The sequence below is a fragment of the Lagopus muta genome, chromosome 4 (genome assembly GCF_023343835.1).
Source record: "Lagopus muta isolate bLagMut1 chromosome 4, bLagMut1 primary, whole genome shotgun sequence".
NCBI lineage: Eukaryota > Metazoa > Chordata > Aves > Galliformes > Phasianidae > Lagopus > Lagopus muta.
Window position 1 is genome coordinate 44,087,665 of NC_064436.1, and position 22,893 is coordinate 44,110,557.

The 22,893-nt window shown below is 36.3% G+C and overlaps 1 protein-coding gene across 1 annotated transcript in view; it reads right to left on the reverse strand.

The window, feature by feature from the left end:
* Positions 1-22,530, reverse strand: part of TUSC3 (tumor suppressor candidate 3) — a 107,528-nt gene extending 84,998 nt beyond the window's left edge. Inside the window, exon 1 of the mRNA XM_048942189.1 lies at positions 22,351-22,530. Coding sequence (XP_048798146.1) covers positions 22,351-22,476 — 126 coding nt within the window. The 5' untranslated portion in view covers positions 22,477-22,530. The remainder of the gene's footprint in view (positions 1-22,350) is intronic.
* Positions 22,531-22,893: the final 363 nt, after the last annotated feature.

Sequence of the window (22,893 nt, forward strand, 5' to 3'; positions counted from 1 at the left end):
GTCATATGGCCATCCTTTAATGTTTGGTTTTATTCAAGGACTGAATTCAAGCCTTTCTCTTCCAGGTAGCTTGCAAATATTTCCTGTAATTCTTTCTTAATTACTTCATTATTCATCTAATAAATTTTGACACATTTATTGTAAATGGCTGTAATATCCTATCAATTGTTTTATCCATGCCAGTACTATCTGCATATGAAATAATTTGATCAGATAAGCATTTCCTCAATGGCCAGCAGGAGCAGGAAGGTGATCATCCCCCTCTACTCAGCACTGGTGAGGCTGCACCTTGAGTACTGTGTTCAGTTTTGGGCTCCTCACTGCAGGAAAGATGTTGAGGTCCTGGAGCGTGTCCAGAGAAGGGCAACGAAACTGGTGAGGGGTCTGGAGCACAAGTCTTATGAGGAGCAGCTGAGGGAGCTGGGATTGTTCAGTCTGGAGAAGAGGAGGCTCAGGGGAGACCTCATTGCACTCTACAACCTCCTGAAGGGAGGCTGTGGTGAAGAGGGATTTGGCCTCTTCTCCCAGGCAACGAGCAGGACACGGGGTAATGGCCACAAGTTGTATCAGAGGAGGTTTAGATTAGACATAAGGAAGAAGTTTTTCTCTCAGAGAGTGGTCAGGCACTGGAACGGCTGCCCAGAGAGGTGGTGGAGTCGCTCTCGCTGGCAGTGTTCAAGAGGCGTCTGGATGATGTGCTGCGTGATATGGTTTAGTGCTAGTGGTGGCAATGGTGATGAGGAGACGGTTGGACTAGATGATCTTATAGGTCGTTTCCAACCTTGTGATTCTATGATTCTATGAATGTTTATTCAGAAATCACACTCATGCTCTCCATGACAGCTTACAATTGGCATTCTCTTGCAAATGGTTACCATAACTCTAATCCTATCACCCTACAACCAATACATAAAGAGTCTAAAAATCAGCTTCCTTTGACTCTATATCTAAATTTTTGTTTAGTGTTTCACAGCTTCTCACCTGTTTTCTTTCTATATTTAAGTTCTTGATGGTGCTTCATACATTCAACCATTCAAAATAAAATCATATTTTGTGTTTACTGTAAATTACTGTCACATTATCATTATTAGTTCAATTTTTCAAGATAGGCTGATTGTTGATGTACTTCAAAAGCAGTTACATTTTACAGTGGACTGATCTCCATCACAGATTCATTCAAAATTCAAGGCACTACCACTGAAAAAGTGAAAGTACAGCCTTGTGCTATCACACCAGCTATCCTCAACACCAGAAAACATATAATTTAAAAGATCCCTAAGTTTTTGTATAAGTAAATCCAAAACAAAGACGCCTGTTCAAGAAAGTGTATTTTTCTCTTTTGTATAGAGTTTCAGAACTGGTAGTTAGAGATTACCACACATGACAACTAATCTCTTTACCAAAATAACCATATTAAACTTCAATTTTTCCTCCATAGTTAATTCATTTCTATAAGGCAGTTGTTGTCTGCAGTCCATTCATGGTTCTCAGTTAAAGTACACAGCTGCGCACTTAACAGCTTTAGGATTAAAAAAAAAAAACCAAAACCATAAACCAGTCACATTTGCTCTAAAATTTTATTTTCCCTAGAAACATTAGCCAGGTAGATTCAGAAACTCTCACATTTCCTTACATTTCAGAAATGCTACACACACCAGGAATCATAGGTGCACTCAATGAGCATAAATTGATCCAATCTATTTGTATCTCTCAGGTATCGTCTTCATAATGAATTTTTTTTTCATTACACACAGTGAAAATTTCATACTTCCCGCATTTTGTGACCCTCATCTCTCTGTCAGTTCACTATGCAAAGTGCTAGACAATGGAAAACATGTCCATAGATCATATACTTTCATAATAAGTTGAGAAACAAACAGAATGGAATGCTTCAGTCTTTCATCAATTCAGAAACTGCATGACATTGCAGAAGGACAGCTACTCATAGTAGGAAAGAATTCCTGCTCAAAACATATGAAATATCTGAAAAACTGGCTGCCCAACATGCCACATCAGCGATCTGTATGTCATTATATTGCACAGAAGAACAAAATTTACCTTTATCTCAACAGTACAATGAAGTCCAAATTTATTACTTAAAATATATTTAAAGACAAAAAAGTCTTTACCAAGTAAAAGGCCAAAAAACTGCTTGATCCCACTTATTTACTTTGAGTCATAGAAAGCTGCATTCACAGTCTAAGAATATTAGTAATAAGAGGTCAAAATATCAACCCAATTATCCTGAAGGAGATGTGTTCTTCACCAGCAAAATAGACTCTCCAGCTTCTTAAATAAATGATAATATTTCAGTACAACCCAAGTACAACTCTCCCACAAAGGAAGGCGCACAACAGCAGAATTTACATCTGATTAGATACTCTTAATATGGGATCAGATCAATCCTCTGCACATATTGCGGATGTAGATTCTGCATAAGCTCTGTCAAGTACAGAATGCTATGCAAGATGTAGGATTGCTGAATTTATCACAGCAGAGCATTCCTCAGAGAGCTCCATTAGCGTAAAACATCAGATTCGAGAAAGACTGAGCACAAATCAGTGGAAGGGTGAGAGATTATGGGATGGAAATGGAGTAATATTTTTCCTGTTACTACTCTTCCCTAAGCATCTTTTTCAGATGCTGTTTGTGAAAGAACACTGGCATTGGATGAACTCAATCTGAATGATTTTAATCATTCTTATCCATATTATATTAAGATAATGGCTGATCTGATGTTAAAAAATATTGAATGCACAGGGTTTTTTTTTTCTCCACTACTCAAGAGGAAAGAGAACAAAAGATTTTCTCTGATTATCACAGTATGGCAAGCAGTTTGCTGCTCTCAAAAGATATCATCTGAACCATTTTCTGTCAATAGAGCACAGTAACAGAACAAAAATCACATCTGTGAGGTCTTCTGTGAATAGATGGATAACATGAGAGGCAAAGATTAGAGCTTAATGAGTGAGAATCATCTCTTTTATAGATTAGGGCAGAGAATGATCACAAGTCCAGAATTCAGGCCTGGCACATGTCAGAGTATTGCAATCAGTGGAGATGAGGGGGAAAAAAAAAGCGAGCAAAAAACATTCAACAGATCATGTTAGGTTTGAGTGTTTCATACAGTACCCTTCCAGTTGTGTTGTTTCCTTCAACTAAAGCAAAGAAGATATCTCTTGAGCTAATCCATCCTGCCTGTTTTGAATTATCAGAAAGAAATAGAAAACAGAGACTTATGAGTTACAATCAAGATACTGAAATATTCAAAAATGAGTAATGTAATAAATTTCTTAAGACAAAAAGATAGTGGTCTCAAAGAAAGAGAACTGTGCTCACTCTCAGAACTTCATTTCATGATTAGACAAGCTAGCTGCAGCACAGTCAATACAATATTTCATTTTATTAACCATGTGTCAACTATTTTTAAGGCTAAAACATTCTTCAGCATCTTATGGTCAGAAATGGTAATAATCATACTTGAAGGATTTCTACTTGCTCTTACTTCGCAAAGTTCAGAGGCAACAGGAGAGCACAAGATGTTAAGTATATGTTAATCAGATTAGTATTGCTAGTAATTTCTCAAAGAAAATCTGTATCAAATCAGATAGCATCTTGAAAGCAGATTTTGACTATTTCTTTCTGGAGTGGAAGCCAAAGAATAGCTTTCTATACAATTTGATGAATTTAGAAGTAAACAGATATTCCAGTTTTAGGAAAAATTAATTCCTTATAAGCTCAAATAAAATAAGAATCCTTCAAGTTGTCTTCACTTGAAAGGGTTAAGGACTTCAAAGGAAATATTAGGTGCACTACTTCTTGAATGCTGTAAACTGAATCTACTCTGGTCCTGATCAATAGGATATGTTTGCATACATGTCAACATTAATGTGCACACGGTATTTGATCTTAGGATATATCATACAAATAGAGAATGAAGGTATGAGAATTTCACAAATAATGAAATGAAACCCTTGTTTCCTTGGTACCCTTATCTCCAGTTACCATGATTCCAGACATGTTTCTCACCTCCACTCCAAACAAATCTAGAGACATGATACTCAGATTTTTGGAAGAAGAAAAAAATGATGTACTTTTGATGTACTTCTTCCAGTACAAGTACATCAAAATCTAACTGACCCTACATTGATATTTCATTTAGCTGTCATCTTAAAGGAGCAAAACGTGACAGCTGTTTTAGAACAAGAAATAAAAGAAAATAAATCATATCACAGATTAGCCTCTTTAAGCAGTACACCAGTAAGAAGAAAAATTATCAAAATTCTTGGGAAAAAATGTTGAAAATATCGTAGAAAAATATGTGAATGATGAAACCAAAGCCTACAAGGAAAAAAAAAAAAAACCCTAGATAAATACAGAAAAATACAAAAGCAATAGCTGTGATATAAAAAAAAAAAAAAAAAAAAAAAAAAAAAAAAAAAGGACAAAGGAAAAATAAAATGAAGAAAAAAAGTAGAAGCACTGGGAGTTACAGTATGAAAAAACAAAAATACTACATTCTAACATTAAGGAAAAAAGGAAATATAATAAAATGCAGTAAATGGATGGCAGCAGTCTTAAATGTGACTTTGACTGAAATTTGACTTTGAAACTACACCCGTAACTTTCCCCTCAGCAGCCATAAACACTTCAAGATGAGTAGAGCAGGCATAAAATGTCCGTCAAATACATGAATATTCAATTTCTAGAGAAAAGAAAGAAGCTAAGAGAATAATAAAAATTAACAGAAAAAAGGAAACAAGTTATATGTAGTGACACACACTTTAAAAAATAAAAAAAAAGAGCACTTGGAATACAGGAAGGAAATAGGGAGACCTTTCAGTTAAGAGTAAGAACAAAGTCACATAGCAAAATAAAACTCCTTGTGTGATGACTGGAGACTACAGCTAGGCACTCTGTATCATAAAAACGCAGAGGGTTTAGCAGACAACAAAAATTCTATCTTGAAAAACAAAAGCAAAAAAAGTACAATGAAAGTCTACTCAGAAAGTTAGAAGTTATCTCTAGAAGTGTTAAAAAAAAAAACTGCAAAATCTGTAGAAGAAAAAAAAAAAGAGGTCATAAAGGACTACGTGCAATTACTCTTTTTCTTTATTTACAGGTTTTATAGACAAATATCCAAAACCAACATAGATACCAAACTGCTCCCCAGGAGAATTACACAGAAAGAGATAAGAAAAACAGAGAAAGATGGCCAGCAAAAATAGTCTGAGTAGCGAAAAGATAAACACTCTTCTGATCTGAAGTCATTTAAAGTCAACGCTAGCAGCAACAGCTACTACTCGAAGACTTCATTCCCTACCATACGTTTGGGAAATTATTTATTCTGTCTATATAAGGGAATTTCAGGGATAAATGACAGGTCAGGATGATTAACCAATACACAAAGACAACCACCTGCTGAGATGGTAAATTTGTTTTAAAGATCAAAATAGTATTCAGAGGATGAAGTAAACTGAATGTGGAAATGCCATTCCATAGACACATCCAATACAGACACCTCACATTTCCCCCATCCCATTTCAATTGAGTCAGTTTAGTTACTGACAGGAGTAATCAACTCTTCTGATTATTCCTTAATTTGTCTGTTGGAACTGAGCATTCAAAAATTAAGAATATTTAATTTAATTTTAAGAATATTCAATAAGCAAGGATGGATAGCAGGTAAGAGGAAAATCACATTTAAAAACAAGCAAACACGCAGACTGTATTCAAACTTCCTTAGGATTCCTCACCACTATTACTAAATGTTGTTCTTTGCTCTCTGTTTGGTGTAGTGCTATTAAAATAAAGCACATACTCCATTCCTGTAAAACAAATAGCATTATGTGGGTTACTCTTAAGCTACCTCTCTCTGGAAGACAGGACGTTACTGAGCAGTAGCTCTAATTTTTTCTAAATTAAAACATTAACACAGCTATAGCAGGAGAAAAGGGGGGGTAGGAGGGATGGGACTAAAGCAAGGGAAGGACAGCGTTACCCAAAGTGTAAAAGCAGCTGGCATGAAATATAAAGGTGATACAGTAAATGGCTTATTTCCATTCTGGACCACTCTTTGTGAAAAATCTTAGGTACTATGCAGCTGATAACACCTAAAATAGCAGACATTATAGGAGATAGACTGTAGGCTGAATCACAAGGTTATTTCCACTCTAGAAGGAAATTCTTCACATAAAACCGTAATATTTTGTGTATCATTTTTGTCATTCATTATTGAAGGGCCATTGTTTCAGGAGGATGGATAAATATCTAGTACATATATATGCAATACGTATTATTGTCACATACAAGAGAATTAATACTATTTTGGATTAAACAATGTGGTAACTTCATAAACAGCAACTTTAGGTTTAATTATTTCAAGTATTTGTTTTATGCTCTAGTATATCTTTTTGTGCAATATATGCATTTCCATTAAAAAAAGCAGTATACTTATATAGTGTTTAAAGAACACATTCATTTTATTTAAAAATACAGTGCAAAAGGAAAATTTAAGGATAAAAACAGATTACAATCCTTTTACTGCTGTAGTAATAACTTACACATCTTCCTATCAGTTTGTAAGACTGAAGACTTTAATCCCTTTTCCAGTTTAAACATTCACAATCCATGGGCCCAAACAGCTGAACATGAAAGAAACAACCCTCTAATCTTGGTGCACATGCTATATGAGAAGCCCTTAAAAACATTTAGAGTTTGTTCATCAATTTTATGGACAAAGGGGAGGAATCAGTTCCGCTGCAGGCTGGGTTGCCTGTCCCTTAGCAAGGGCAGCTGCAAGATGAAGACGCAGTTCTCAGCCTGTAGTTAGCAGGGAAGGAGACAAATCAACAATCAATTGAATGCACAGTGATGACTTAAAAGATTATATGTATTTTGAATGTATTGTATATGTATCTAGTATCCTTGGAATATATCCAAAAACCTAACTAAGATAGTGAAAACGCAGAGGAAAAGGAATCAGCAACCACTCAAGATTCAATACATCAGTGAAAGAGATCACAGCATAAACTGAACATTGGGACATTTGAAAATTTTTTCATCTAATAATTTTACAGTCAGTTCAATGAATTTTTCAGCCGACTCAGTACATCTTTGAATACCAGAACATTCACAAAGGGAAGCTTTAAACAGTCTAGCACATACCTTCTAACAATATAACCCCAGAAGTGCACTTTTGCTTCACAGGGAATGCACTGAGCACGTTTGATAATTACCACATAGTACTATGTGTAATTATTGCATAATACTAACTCAATTGTAACCCTTCTGACCCAGGATTGCAGTAGGTACATTCCTAAATACATCAGTGAGGCACAGAAGCCTTCTCTAAGATGTCTATAACAAAGTTTACAATTAAGGACTTCTGCTGTTGTTTACAAGTGTATGTATGACTGTCTTATGATTTCTGGAGGCACAGTATACACAGCAGTTATTTGTTCTGACCAAAGACATGAGATCTAGCCCAAAGTTGAAAATAATGAAACAAGGAAAAAATATGGGCAATATGAAATTGGAAAAGAGCACACACACTTTTCTGCTCATCATATTTCTATTCTCGTAAGAGTCTAGGTAAACAAAACATCCTCTTGTGAACGTAAATAAACAAGAACTACTGATATTCATTTAAATGAAATACTGAAGTGTAGCATTATTTCTACCTGCAGAAAAAATATATATATATATATATATATCAATAAAGTCTACACCTGCTGGGGAATTAAAGAGAAGTTATTTCTGGTTTTGTATTACATCAACATTTTGAATAACACTGAGATATACTTCTTATAATATTTATAAGATGAAATATAATACCACTATTAACCTCTGAGCAGGAAATTAATTACATTAAAATTAAAAATAATAAAGTAAATATAATACTTTACCCATCAACTGGAGATGAGTTTGAATGTTAATATACCTTCACATTCTAAAATATCACCTGTAAATCTGGTAATGCAACTGGTAAAGCAAAGGTATGCCTCATATCAAGCATGGTTGGCTTTTAAATGATGTTGGCACATAAACAAATGGGAAATTAATTCTATGTTGATATTTATGCATATGTTATAGTTGCTGTTTTGGTGATCACTAAAATAAGTTAATAAAAGCTTTCATTTTACAGCTTTATGCTAATGTGACAGTTCTTATCTTGAAATATGCTGTAAACTCAAAATTCAGAAATTCAGAGCATCAACCAGTGAACTATCCCAAAAGCACGTGATTTAAAAAAAATAACTATAATAATGCTCATTTATCTTGCATTCAGTTAATTCCATGCCACCAAATCATAAATCTCACTCTGTACCTTAGACAACTGGAAGTCTTGACCTTAGTTTGAACACCTGGGATCAAAAAGAGACCTAACATCTTTTATGTTATTGAGCAACAAAAGCTTTGACTAGTCTAGGCTCTTAACATAGTACTACCTTTTCCCCTGTTATTTACTATCAACAATAAAATATTTATAGTCAGGAAGCCTAGAAGCTATCCCTAGCTCTAAGAAAAAATAGTGAGTAGAAAAGAGGTGGCAAATTAGTCTGGTCACTTTGAAAGGCAGTATAAGACAGCATGTGAGATTTGGACAAACAATTGGTCTTCAGTACTATATCAATTTATTTTTTTTTAATTTTGAAAATACATACCTTCGTACTTCCTACTTTCCAAGCTTTCTTGTAGTCCATCAGATATAATGGAAAGTTGGTGGCAACAAAACAGTATTTTTGCCCTCTTTCCTCCTCATGCTTATCCAAGAAGATATCTAGATCTGATCTATGACAGATATGTAATCAAAATTCACTGGGCTTATCTTTCCATGTGAATTCTCCATTCTGGTGGATGGAGAATTCACAGTCCATATACATGGCTTTGGTCAAATCAGAGATTATCTATTATGTAGCAAAGACAGTTCCATAGAATCATGGAATGGCTTAGGCTGGAAGTGATGCTAAAGACCAGACAGTTCCAGCTCTCTTGCACTAAGCAGGGTTGTCAAGCACTAAATTAAGCTGCCCAGGATCCACCCAAACTGGCCTTGAATGCCTCCGGGGAGGGGGCAACCTGCTCCAGTAAGGGCCTTAAATAGCATGCAAACAATGCTATAAAAACAAAGAACTATGGCTAGAGTATGGGTAGGAATAAAAATATAAGCATTTCCATCAATAAATTTTCAAAGCAGTGTAAAAGATTCTGATATTGACAAAGTTTAATTCCTGCACATTATTATTTTCTACTTCAAACAGATGCACAGAGAAAAATAATGTTTGTTGCAACTGAACTCCAACAAAGCTATAACTGAGATGTAAGGAAGTTCTCAGATCAAAAAATTTAATACAGTCATCTGTAATTTCAGTTTTAAATGCATTAAACTTATCCACAGGAAAGGCTACCTCAGAAGGCAAGCAGCAGAAAAACATGCAATTCTGACTTGCTAAATATATTCAGTGAAAGGTCTGAAGTGGCAGCAAGGGGAAAAAAATAAGCTCAGAACCAGATAATATCTTGTAGCATTTGCTTGCAGTAATTTCATATCCAACCAGGAGCAAGAAGGTTGAAGACCTTCAATCCAATTTGAAAACTGTTGCCAGAAAAAGGACTTTCTGAGAAGGGCTTTTCCCTAAGTTCTTGTTTGTACTTATGAAAAAAAGACAAGACCAATCTACATTAATTTAATGCAAGTACCTGTGTCAGTAATGGGAAGCCCAAAATCTTCAGGGAGATAAAACAGAACATTTGTCACAAGTCTCTTTCTGTGAAAAGAATTCCGGAATATAACTAACAACCTACCAGTGTGTCATTGGCACGCTGCACATTGTTTTTTAGAGAAGTTCAAAACCTCCCACCATTTTTAACTTCAAGTACACATTTCTTCATGACTGTTATACAGAAGTGATGACAAAAGTCACTTTTTCTTTGGGCTCCTGTTTCAAGTATTTCTAAGCAACTATTATACCATGTACATAGTATTACACATTGACTAATAGAGCAGACAACAATCTGGATGTATTATTCTTCCATATGATTCCTTAAAAAGGTAACTTCTAGCATGGCCCAAATGGAATGTTCTTGATAAAAGTGACAACAATTATGACAACAATGCATGAGGATAAAAGATCTTCAGGTTTTTCTTTTCACATCTGCTACCGTACAGAAGCTGGATTTCTTTGATCATGTGCTTCTCTAAATATATAGCAAAAGTCCATCAAATATACAATTTCCCATGCTTGCAGCAATTTCATAACATGCAGACTTTACAGAAACTTTAAGAAGTTAGGGTTCAGGTTCTGACTATTGATTTTTCCTTCCCACCTTCCACTGTACAGAAAGCAAACCCTTTCCTTTTGGTGAAATCCTCCATTAAAAGATAAAACAAGCAATTAAACAATGTTAGTGATAGTAGGCAATAAAGTTTTGAGAGCATCACCATTAATTGAATGCAAGCTCTACTTATAAAAATCAAGTGATTTGTATATTGTATCCATTGCCTGTGTTAATGCATACTTCAGAGTAGCATGCCTCCTAATATTTTTTCAAACTAATTTCAATCATGACTAATGCTTTCACTGTGAGAAAGATCATCCACCCCTACTTATGCTATCTCAGTGTCATTTTATTACTAATAGTTACCCACATATTCTTTGCTGACTCTGACATTTAATCACCTTAATTTTTTTCTATTATGTCATCCTTTCATTGGTCAGTTTATTGTCAGGGTTTCTTAGCAGTTTCTATGTCATGTGAGGAAGAAAACCCACAAAAACACAACAGAATTACTGAAGTTAACTTTCTTTTTTTCTGTGCTTATTACCTCAACATTTTCAAATAGTAATACCTTTTTACAAAAGTTTCCTTCTTCCTGTCAGTCATCTGGATGAAGTTCTTGCATACCTGCAGTTGCCCATATATCAACGTAGAGTAGTATTAAGCATTCCTTGAGCAGAATTTCCTGTCTAAATACCACCTTTACTGGTAACTAATTCTTTACAAGACAAGAGACATAGCATGGTGCTAAAATTAATGGGCAGCCTCTGGTCAAGAGGAAATATCTCCTGAGATGGATAAAACTCTCAATCACTTCAACACAAAATAATTATTTCGTAGTTTCAGATCTATGTCTGGACAGTTTAAGGACAGATCACAGATACCAAAGTGTAATTAGATATAAGAAGTGCAATTAATAAGACTAAAGCAGCTTGTTTGTTGTTGAATGCTGAATCAAAATTGTTTAAAGTGATCAGCATGCTTTTATGTAAAACCTTTAAATGTGCTCAGTAACAGTAGCAATAGCATATGTCATGAAGTCTTAACATACCTTCTGAAAAGAATTTCTGAAATTTTAACTGAAATATAATTACTAAAGTTCTATATATTTTTTGTTCTTTATGATCAAAACCAGTTGAAAGGGTCTCACAGACCATAAGCTCATTTTAAAATATTTTTGCTAACTCTTTGTAGATTCAAGATTAAGTGTAGAAACTTGAGTAAAAACGTGTTTCCTCAAACATTTTTACTATCAAACAGTTCATTAAATTTAGGAAAATTTCTATTATGGCTTCTTGGGAGAAGTACAGACTTTAAATTACTTTGAAAACAAAGCTGCTGTATCAGCTAATGAACTTGTAATTTCCCCTCTCAGCCAAGCGAACACGAGTTTTGCATCAGAGCACAATGCACTGTGTTGCTAAAAAAAATAATGTTGCCATAACTGAACAGCTTCAGCTAGACTTTTGAGGTATTTAAGGTACATGCCAAGAGACTAACATATTAACACAGTTCTAATTATGTTACTTGAACACATTGGGATGAGAAAAATGTAACTAAGGATTAAAGTTCTACTTTCTACAAAACCACACTTAACCTGAGCATATAATACATACTCAGACTTCAGATCTCTCCAGTTCACATCGCTCCAGAATCTTCTAAAATGAACATGACTGATAGAAATATCATTCCAATGATAGATGCATGGAACTGCCTTCTCTTCTGCCACTGATGGTACTAAAGGTTGCTAAACCTCCAATAAAAATATCTCAACTAGAAGCTTCAAGTGGGATGAATTCAGGTCCCATGCATTTTACTGCAGCCCTATTACTAATATGTTTTATAAACCATTCTTCACTAAAATAATTTTGTCCCTCCCATCTTGTATTTCAATAAGAGTCAAATTTCAACGTATCTGACTATCTATAAACTAAATCAAACACCACTAACTTTGTGCTATACTTTTACACATACTGGGCTAGTGAGAGTAATGTGACACTTTGATTAAGTCACACTGAAGCAGTTAACTTAGGGTACTGTGATGTACAGCAACCAGGGAGTGAGATCAGAGATAGCAATTCCAGGTTTGAAAAAACTTCTCCTGGCTATGCTGGGTACTTACAACCCAAATGCTGTAAGTAAATAAATAAGCCTAGAATAGTGAAAGGAAAGTAATGATTAGAGCACCTTTACACTTCTTGTTCATTTCAGGGACTTCTATTTTAATTCAGGGACTGGCACTTGGGGCACTGGATATAGCACACTCTACATCTCCTCCCTTCAGCCACCTGCACTGATAACAGCTGTTACAACTGAGAAAGTGATGGCAGCTTGGATGGAGAAAGTCAGTGTGCAGGGCTTATACTGAAGAACTCACTATTCAGAAGCAACCTTGACATCTTTTACTGCCTTCTGTCTGTTCCCCAACTAAGAAGTCTGGTGGGCAGCACTCATCTACAGACAGTGGACAAGTAAACTTACTTGAACAGAATGCATTACAGTATTTTACATCAAATAGTTATTGGATTAAGTGTATAAACAGTTCTGGGAACTCTACAACTCCCTCTCCTCACCATCATTCAGCCACAAAATTATTTTCCCTCTCGCTCCTCTCTGACTCAGCAAATGCTTCAACCTTCTCTGAAGCTCTGTGCCTGCACAAGAGGATAGTTGTAGTAATGTATACATTTGTATTAGCAAGAAGTGCAAATCCAAAAAGATCTGAAAAAAAAACAAAAAAACTTACGTCTTCAGTCCTAATATTCAAATGCTCTATGTTTTGAGTACTTTACTTTGAACTAATTCTCAACCAAGGACCGACCGTAAACTAGCAGCTAGAGTGCAGTATGTGCGTTTCATGTTAATATCAATATAAGAATCCAGTTCACACACTCAGAGACCATTTTAACACGAAAACAGTGCCTCATAGATGGACAACAGCTGATTCACTTTACTCTTTTTTGATGACAGATCACCTTAAGTGACAGTAACATACAGTATAGACAGTATGACAGATCACCTTAAGAGGACCCAAGCATTCAGAACAGCAGACTGCCAAGCATTTATCCTGTGAAGCAGGATAACTGTTTGATTTCTGGGAAATGGTGTCACTATTTCAATTTCCCAGACATGCTGTAAGCACAAGGCTACTATTTGAAGGGACAAGACGTCATGTTCCACTGACAAATTAAATCCCATCATTGAACATTACACAAGTTCACAGCAAACAATGACAGAACATCAAGTTTTCATGCACAGAACAGGCTAAAATGCAAGCTACCGAATTAGATGAGAACTGTCCTCTGCATGTGTAAAAGCAGAATTTCATGTGCCTATTACTTTTAAGACAAATTTAGTTAACAATCTGCAGAACCAATATGCAGTTATGCAAGACCATTTTAGATGAAGATTTTGGACTCTAAAAGCTACATTCTCCGTGAATTCTGGTTTAAGTGCTTTCATACCTTGTAGGATCAAGGTTTAGACTTAAAGCAAGACAAAAACTCAATTGTCAATGCAAAGGTAAATGCTATTCTGTGTAGGGCAGGGCAAGCCACTATATATGTATTTTCTATCTATACTGCCTGATTTATCCAGCTTAGACAAAACGACCAGAAAAATGAAAAAGCCTACCATGCATTTTAAGTGGAAAATGATCAGCAGTGCCTAAAGCCAAAGAAGCAAAGAGGAAATGAAAAGGAATGATAGTATCTGGAGCTTCTCCAGCGGATATTAATAATGTTTTATCTTAGTTTCTAAACAAATTGCCCACTAAAGAAGTTAGTGCATTGCTATCAATAAGCAGAGATATGAAGAAAACTTATAAATACAGGCAACAGCTGCTATCCACATCTAGCCTAGAAGAGAAAATGTCTCACAACAAAAGAAAAATATTTACCACAGTAACTTCAGTATTTAATGAGCAACTCCCATCCAGCTGGACAGCTTAAAACTTCTGCCTCATCTTTTGCATTGAGATATGCTAAGTAAGTGAACCCATCTGCTGTGGATAAAATAAAAGGTGTAACTATCCCAAATTTTCATTTTGGATTAGTTTTCCAAGGACTGCTACCTCCTTGAAACTTCAACAGAATTCCTGCCATCCACTTCCCACTTATGTTGGAAGCTTTCATAGAAATAAGGCATGGAGTTAAAAGATGAAACACTTTCCATTGGAAAATATTAAAGCTGAACTATCATATGGTTTCCAGAACACAAATAACAACTGAACTATACAGCAAAAATAAGAAAGAATTCAAACAACTTAGCAGTACCCTCTAGAAGATTTTAAAAAGTTTAAAGAACCCACACATCTGATCATAGCATTTGATCAATGATCTTGGCTTTCTTTAGCTGGAGCATTTAAGCCTGCTAAACATTTGTTAAGGCAAGGTCACATTGCAGTTCCTTATAGCATACTGCTTGAGCAGTTTCCTACATCAAGCTACTAAATTAAATCAGCTGGATTTCATGGGAATCACTGCTAAACTGTAACAGACGGACACATCTAGACAGAATGAACAAAATATTTATGCTGGATCAAAACAGTGTTTTATTAGGTGATTAAAACTTGTCTTTTCAAACGTGCATGCATCTTACTACGTACTTTCTAATATATTTATGTATTATTACATAATACATAATTCTAATATATTTATGTACTATTACCTGATCAGGTCATACAATGAGCAAGCGGCACTTCAGCACAAGGTAAGTTAAAAGAATCTATGACTTGCTGAGTGAACTTGAAGAAGAAATCTGCCTACTAATGATGTTTTACATGCCACTAACAGCAATTCCATTTAAAGCACATGACTGGAAGCTGATAATCTTATCAACTTCAGTCATCCATCATCAAAAAGATTGATCTGTTGGACTGTTTTTTGCAATATTCAATGGCTAGACTGATAGATAGGCTGAAGTGTCCTCACAACCTAATGGCAGCATAAGTGGTTGATGAAAACCTAAAGCATTTTTTAGAAATGAGGTCAGAAAGGTAATTACATAAAAGCAAATACAAATCTCTAACTCTTCATAGTTTTATATTGAATGAAGAATTCTCAGTGTTCCCTAGGCCTCTGAACACATTCCACATTTTTCCAGATTTTGCACTGAGATTATGACTATAGTCCCACATTAGTAAGATAGATAAATGAGGCAGCAAATGCATTACCCTTCCTAGGCACCTGATCTTTGGCATAATCTGAAGAAAAAAAAAAAAAAACTCGAAATCTACTGAAGGGAGCCAAAGAAGTTTTACTTTAAAAAGCTTCCTGAAACCAAAACCCATTTACTGCCGTGTGAATTCATGCACCCTTACAAATTCTTGGCTTGGCCAAGTGAGGAGGTACAAATTCAGTACTATCTTCTACCTGAAAGCATTTCAGTCTCACGTCTCAGAAGAAATCCATATCATATATACAATCAGTAGTAATACTTGACCATCCTACACAATCTAAACAGAAGCCAGAAAAGATACCACCTTAAACATAATTACATCACTGTCTGAAAGGAGAAAAAAAAAGCCACAATATTCTAATGTAGTGATAACATCCACATTTTACTTTTTTATCGTTTGTTTTTTTTTTAAGGACTATGTACATAGTCCTTATTGAAGAGTTGGTATACAGTCATAACCCCTATTTCCTACTCCCATAGCTGAAGTTCACTCAACACTTTATGTAATACATCACCTATGTAAGCAAAAGATATCAAATTCAGAACAGCACAGGAGAGAGCACAGCCTTAGAACTGACTTAAGCATTCAAGCTCTAGAAAAAGACAAGATTTCAGGAACATTCTTCTGCTTTTCATTTCTTATTCCCTAGTTCAACACCACTGATTATACAGCGATGTTGAGTGAAGGTACTGCCCTCTGATGAGATGTACTACTCCTCCTTTTACTAAGTTCCTCTTCAATTGCCTCACCTATTTGCAGTTTGAATTTCTCTCTTCTGAGAGATGTTTAAACACATGCTGATACAGTTATTTCATTTCTTCACTTTATCTACATTACATCTTCCACGTTATCTGGAAAAAATATATATCACCTCTTTCAGTTAAAATAGATTTCTACTTGTATTCTTTATATCTCTAGATAACCTTGATGAAGCAGAGTATCAAAAGGAGCCATATTTAAAAGCAACCTGTCTGCTCAGTTTTATTATTTCATACATTAATCTCCCATGCAGACTTCCTAGCTATAACTTTTACAGAATGACAAAGATTCACAGAAAACAGGTTTAAAAGTAAAAATGACTTCATATTTTTAGTGTATCAGTACCCCAGTAAATTTACTAACCTTCGATTCAATCCAGTTTAGATTGCATTCCAGTTTACTACTAAAAGTAGAGGAAAGTGATATGGAGTTGGTGCTAAGAAAAAATAATCAAAATATGTTAAGTAACAATTTGGACCACTGGACTCAGCAATAAAAGTAAAACATCAACAGTTATCAAGAAAAGTCTGAGAGACAGTGAATAATATATAACTCTTACACTTAAGTAGAATTACCATATTATTCAGCAAAAACAAACAAAAAAAAACAATATGAAAGCAGTAATTAATTATTCTAAACAAATATGTGCTTAGAGGACAATGCAGTTCTGAATTAAAGGCTTAACTTTAGATTATGAATGTTTCTCTGCCACTAACAAAACCTAAAATAGAAAATGTGAAAGCTTGAATGTTTAAACAAAATCTGATAATATGCAGTATAAAGGGAATTAGCTAGTAAATTAGCATAACAACCAACAATTATTTAATGTCATGAAAACAGGCTAAGCATCAAAGGTCTTCATAAAACAATTAAGTTCATAAATATTAACCTTAAATCTTACAGGTTTTTACACTACATTGTCTTTACTTCTGCTTTACGTGCTCAAAAAAAAAAAAAAAAAAAAAAAAATTAGAGGAACATTTACAGTAGCCCAGACATGAAGACATACACATCTAAATCTATGAAAGTTGAACAGAAACGGAACTATGCAAGATTCAGGCCTACAACCTGTCTTTGCTGACCTGTGAATGGCAAGAAGATGAGGAATGTAACTGAAATCCTCATTTTGTAACAGTACAACAGGCAGCAATAATTATAGGAAATTACCATTTAAAAAAAAAAAAAACACACCACAAGCAGAGAAGAAAATAGGCTTCATCTTTAAAGCAGTGAATGTTACAGCCTACAACCTTCAAGAATTTTAAGCTCAGACTTTCAATCCACAAAGGCAATGCACAATTCTAATTATCACTTATGATGTTGATATACAAGTGTTTTATGCAATACACTCAAACTTTACTAAGGTTAATGTCTGGTACATATGAAATTCAAGAATAAGTTGCTTAGGATTTCAAAGAAAAAAGCAAGAAAGAGTAATGGAATGGCATAATTAGGTTAACAACTCCAACTGCAGATGTGGAAGATGAATAACTGAGGGCATTCCAAAGTATTAGGTGTGATAATCAGGTAAAAACAAAATCTTACCAATAAATACTATTAGAAGGGATAAAAGTCTTTCCAAAGAAATGGCAAAATTTGCTGCTGTTTCCCAGAATGCAAGGGACATGTTCATGTTTTCTATGCTATTACAACATTGCATCTGAAATGCAGCTTGGAGGATCATTACAGAAATACCTTTCAATTTATTGCATGGTAATAGCATATTACAGATTTTTTTAAAATTTAATAAATTTGATATATATATCAAATATTAAAGTAAGTACAATATCTAAGAATATTAGATCTAACAGCATTAGATGAAAAAACACCACTTTTTATTATGCCCGCTTTCAGATCTATTAGATAGAAGATACCATATAAAGTTGGGGTTTTTTTTAGTTCTGATCACTAGCTCAGCCAAAAAATGCAACCTTCAAAACACTTTTAGAAAATAAACCTGAAGATCCACAATAACAACACAGTATTATAACATTATACCCACAATAAGTAATAAAAGACAAATCAAACAAGCATTCTTTACCCCTCTAACTATACCGATTTTACCAGAGCACTTAGAACCCAAGCAGATACTATTTGTATTTTCCATGTGGTTACAAAGGATACACTGTATAATTGATTACAGAGAAGAACAGGGGAAAAGATCAATTAAACCACTGTTGTGTCTTATGACACCAAGGATGCCAAATGGAGACATCTGGGCAGAAAAAAGTTTCAGTAATCCAATTAAAAAACACTGTCAGGCTGTTGCTGTAAGTATTCCTTATTTCACTTATCGTATGCCATCACAAGAGACATTAAGTTTCTCTACACACACATTTGTTAAAATAAGAACTGCAAGCTAATTTTGTGAAGTTTCTCCAAAACCTCAGTTAATTAGGAACAGTAGAGGGAAGACATATCAAGGTTTTGACTGCTTGAGAAGATCTGCAGAAAATACAGAATTCTCGCCATCACATCCCTCCCTTTCTCTTCCTCCTATCTCCCTTTTTTTTTTTTTTTTTTTTTTTTTAAGGACAGAGTTCAGAAAAAAACACAATTGCGTTCACAAATTTTTACATTTTGAGGTGTGACTTATAGTTGTTATTTCACTTCAAAACCAGGACAGTTACTTAAAAGCTTTAAGTATTGATTGAAAAAGCCTCCTCTCACCATACTGCAACAAAAAAGAAAATGGGAAATTACCCAAAAGAATATAAAGCTTCCACTTTAAATACATCTTTAGAATTACTTCAAGCTGAATCTACAGTTAAGACTGCATTTCCCTTCAAAAATTCAACCCTATCCACATCTTGATTTTCAATAAAGCTTTTAAAGAGGAGCCTATACTTCATGTAAGTACCAAACATTTGCCTGCATGCTGTTTCAAAAGCAAAGAAATGCAGTGCTCCACAGTCCAGAGAGGAAACACAACATTTTAATGATTAAAAGATCAAAAAGTCTTTATATTCAAGCTGAATGTTAAACAAAATTTCAAAGGAGAAAGAGAGTAAAGGGTTTTAATTATCACTACTTCGTTAAAGGTATCAGAGATCCCGAGAGATAATGATCCTTTATACTACATACGCCATTGAGTGTGTTCAACGCTCCTACTTCATAGAATTGCAAGGTTGGAAATGATCTGCAAGAGCATCTAGTCCAACCCTCCTCCCATTACCATTGCTACCACAAGCCCCTAAACCATTGTCTCGTAGCTCCTCATCCAGACGCCTCTTGAACACTGCCAGGCACAGCAACTCCACCACCTCTCTGGGCAGCCATTCCAGCGCCTGACCACTCTCTGAGAGAAAAAGTTCTTCCTTATGTCTAATCTAAACCTCCTCTGGTACAACTTGTGGCCATTTCCTCGGGTCCTGTTTGTTGCCCGGGAGAAGAAGCCAACCCTCTTCATCACAACCTCCCTTCAGGAAGTTGCAAAGTGCAGTGAGGTCTCCCCTGATCCTCCTCTTCTCCAGACTAAACAATCCCAGCTCCCTCAGCTGCTCCTCATAAGACTTGTGCTCCAGACCCCTCAACAGTTCCAATGCCCTTCTCTGGACACGTTCCAGGGCCTCAATGTCTTTTTTGTCATGAGGGGCCCAAAACTGAACACAATACTCAAGACTTTTCTTCTAATATTTACTTCTTTCCTTTTTTCTCCACTGGCTTTGCTACATGTTTGCCATGTTTTTGTGTTTTTTGTTTTTTTTTTTTCCTTTAAATAGGCAACCAGATCTCAGCAGGAAAGAAGTCTACAGGCAATGGGAACAGCAACAGGAGATGGAAGAATCAGTTCTCATTTTGAAGCAATGGTGAGCAAATGGAAGCAAAGGCAGCAGCACACTGCTGCAAACTGGGCAGGCCCTAGCTCTGTCCAGGGTGGTTTTTGTTGCATTTATGACCACCATCAGAAATTAAACAGAGAGGATTGTTTAGAAAAAAAGATTGCAATGTTTTCTACTTATTTCCTCAGTGGCAAAAGCTGTCCAGGGTGAAAGAGCAGAAGAGAAAAGTGAAGAGCAGGATAAAGGGAAGAAACAGGAACATTTATATGTTTATATAATCATGCTACTGTTCCAGAAATGTAACTTCAATGGTGGCACTCAGCTACTTATGAAATAAAAACCATTCTCTGACAGTTCTTCATACTTCTGCAAATATAATCAAATTTACTGTGGAACTCAGCAGCCTTCTGTGATATACCACAACGAAGAGTTTCTGAAGTTATCAGAGTATTTTGCTGTATGTGACAGTGTATTTCAGTGACTTAAGAACTGACATATTTTCCACCTTGAACAGTTATAACACAGTATTGCACAATCAATACAGGGAATTTGAGACACAAAGTCATGCCGGTTTTCACTAGTTTCCTCTATGTTTTTTTTTCTGCTAGCAATAAGTTCTTCAAAACATGTAACAACTCAGTTCTCTCCTTTCTGCAGTCATTATTTCCATCTTCCACACTCAAACAGCTGATCCAGATACCAGCAACAATTCACACCTTATGCACTATTTTCTATACAGTTGACAAAAAAAAAAAAAAAAAAATCATTGTCTTCACTAAAGATCCTTTTAGTTCCATTAACTTCCCTCAAGAAGGTTAACTTCGCAAAAATTCACTGTACCTTCAACCACTTTTCCAACTGCCATAAAAGCTATGGCAATCTGGTCAGTCTTTATATGAATAAACAGGTTCACTTTACTCTCGATTTCTATCATCTCTGCTTTCTGCCACTACTAGAGTTGTAAACACGAACTTTCTCTATCACAAGGTTATATGCTCTTTTTTTCTTTTTTCCCCCACCAAAAATACTCTGCAGAGGTGATTTCCAAGCTGCTTACTCTGAGAAAGTTGAAGTTTCATATTAAGTATACAGATGCTTTTCAGAGGACAACCACCATCATGAACAGTACTAGCATAGTGACTGAGTAAGAGGTATGTTTCAATCCTGTTACACAATACAGCTCTGCAGTAAAACCGGTAAACTTTGTAGACAGCCATTTTAATTTACCATTATTTACTGTCAAGAAAGGATTTCATTTAAAAAGAAATAAAGATTATTTCAGCTATCTTGGTAGCACAGCTGCCACTCTACATGAAAGTGTCAACAAAAGTTGCTAAGCCAGTACATCACAGCTAAAGGGAATCGATAGTGATAAACATTAAACACATTTTATTAAATGAAAAAGGTAAAGATTTGAAAAAATACATTAATTATAAGAGAGAGCAATACATTACTGTCTATGCTTCCCAGTTGCACAAAATTGTCCTGCAAACAAAAAAAGAAAAAGAGAGAAAAAACAACAGGGGGAATGCATAGATTTCAGGTGTTCATTTTCTACACTGATGCCCAAATGACTTATGTGGACAGGCACTATGTAACCTGGTAGGACCACAAAGTCAGACTATCATTTTAATGGTGAAACTGGGATTTTACAGACTACATTATTTCCTGAAAGATGTGAACCTTGATAATTTATGTACTTTAAAAAAAAAAAAAAAAAAAAAAAAAAAAAAAAATCAAAGCCATCCAATATTTGTTGCTATTCTGCCTGCACAGAGCTCAGTGAGATGTCTTGGTAGCAGCACAGCCTGGCACCCAGGTGGGCAGAACCTCACCTGGAACTGGGGGCAAGCTGATGCAGTAAGCATTTGCACTAGCATTAAAACCTGGAAAATGGTAAATATTTACACATTTCTTTTCGGCTGAAGACAGACATTCTGCTGGATGTCTAAGCAAAGCCACCCTTTCCTCCACGGTTCACACTCAGATGCCCCGGGCCGGCAATCAGCGTGTACACCACACGCCCGTTTCGATCGCTTCGGCATTACTTATTAGCCGGGGGCATTCAGGTGGCATCGCAACACACGGTTTAATTTCTTCCTGCTGCGGCTCAGCCCCCCGGTGCGCCCGTGTCAGCGCAGGGACGGCCGAGCAGCCGGCCATGTTCGGGGGGCGGGGGCCAGCCGCTGCCCGACGCCCTGCAGGCGGCCCCTGGGGCGCCCGGGGAGAGCAGAACCACGGGGCAGGGGGACAGAGACCCTCGCCGGGGCACTGCCGCGGGGAGGAGGCACGGCGGGGCAGCCCCGACCCCTCAGCCGGGCGCGACGGCGAAAGAAGCAAAGGTTCTACCTCCTTCTTTTTCTGGCCTCCCCCGAGCTGGCCGCAGAGAAAGAGGAGGAGCAGCAGCAAGAGGAGGAGACAGTTCCCGGCCGACAGGTGCAGCAGCCGCCGCAGGACACCGCTACCCGACGCCATGTTCCCCCCTCCCGCTAGCCGCTAGCCTCTGCAGGAGAGCACCTGCGGCCACGCTGCCCACCTTCTTCCGTCGATTGGATGCAGGCCGCGGCCAATCGCAGCGCCCTGCGCCGCGGAGGCTCTTAGGAAATGTAGTCCTCACCAGCAGCGCCGCGTGCCGGTGAGCAGCTTTACCCGCTGGCCAAAATTCCCCGTCCCCAAAACAGCTGGCCACTATGGCAGCTGTCGGAGCGCTGAGTGCAATCATGAGTTGAGACTACATTAAAAAAATAGGAAACCGAAGACCCTAATTTTCCATGTTTATATGCATACGCATTTCACTATTCACACAGAAAGTCATCTTTGCAGAAAATAATATTCACGTAATACACCAATAAAATTATTTTTTATTTTCTTCTCAGAGCATTAACCATGCAG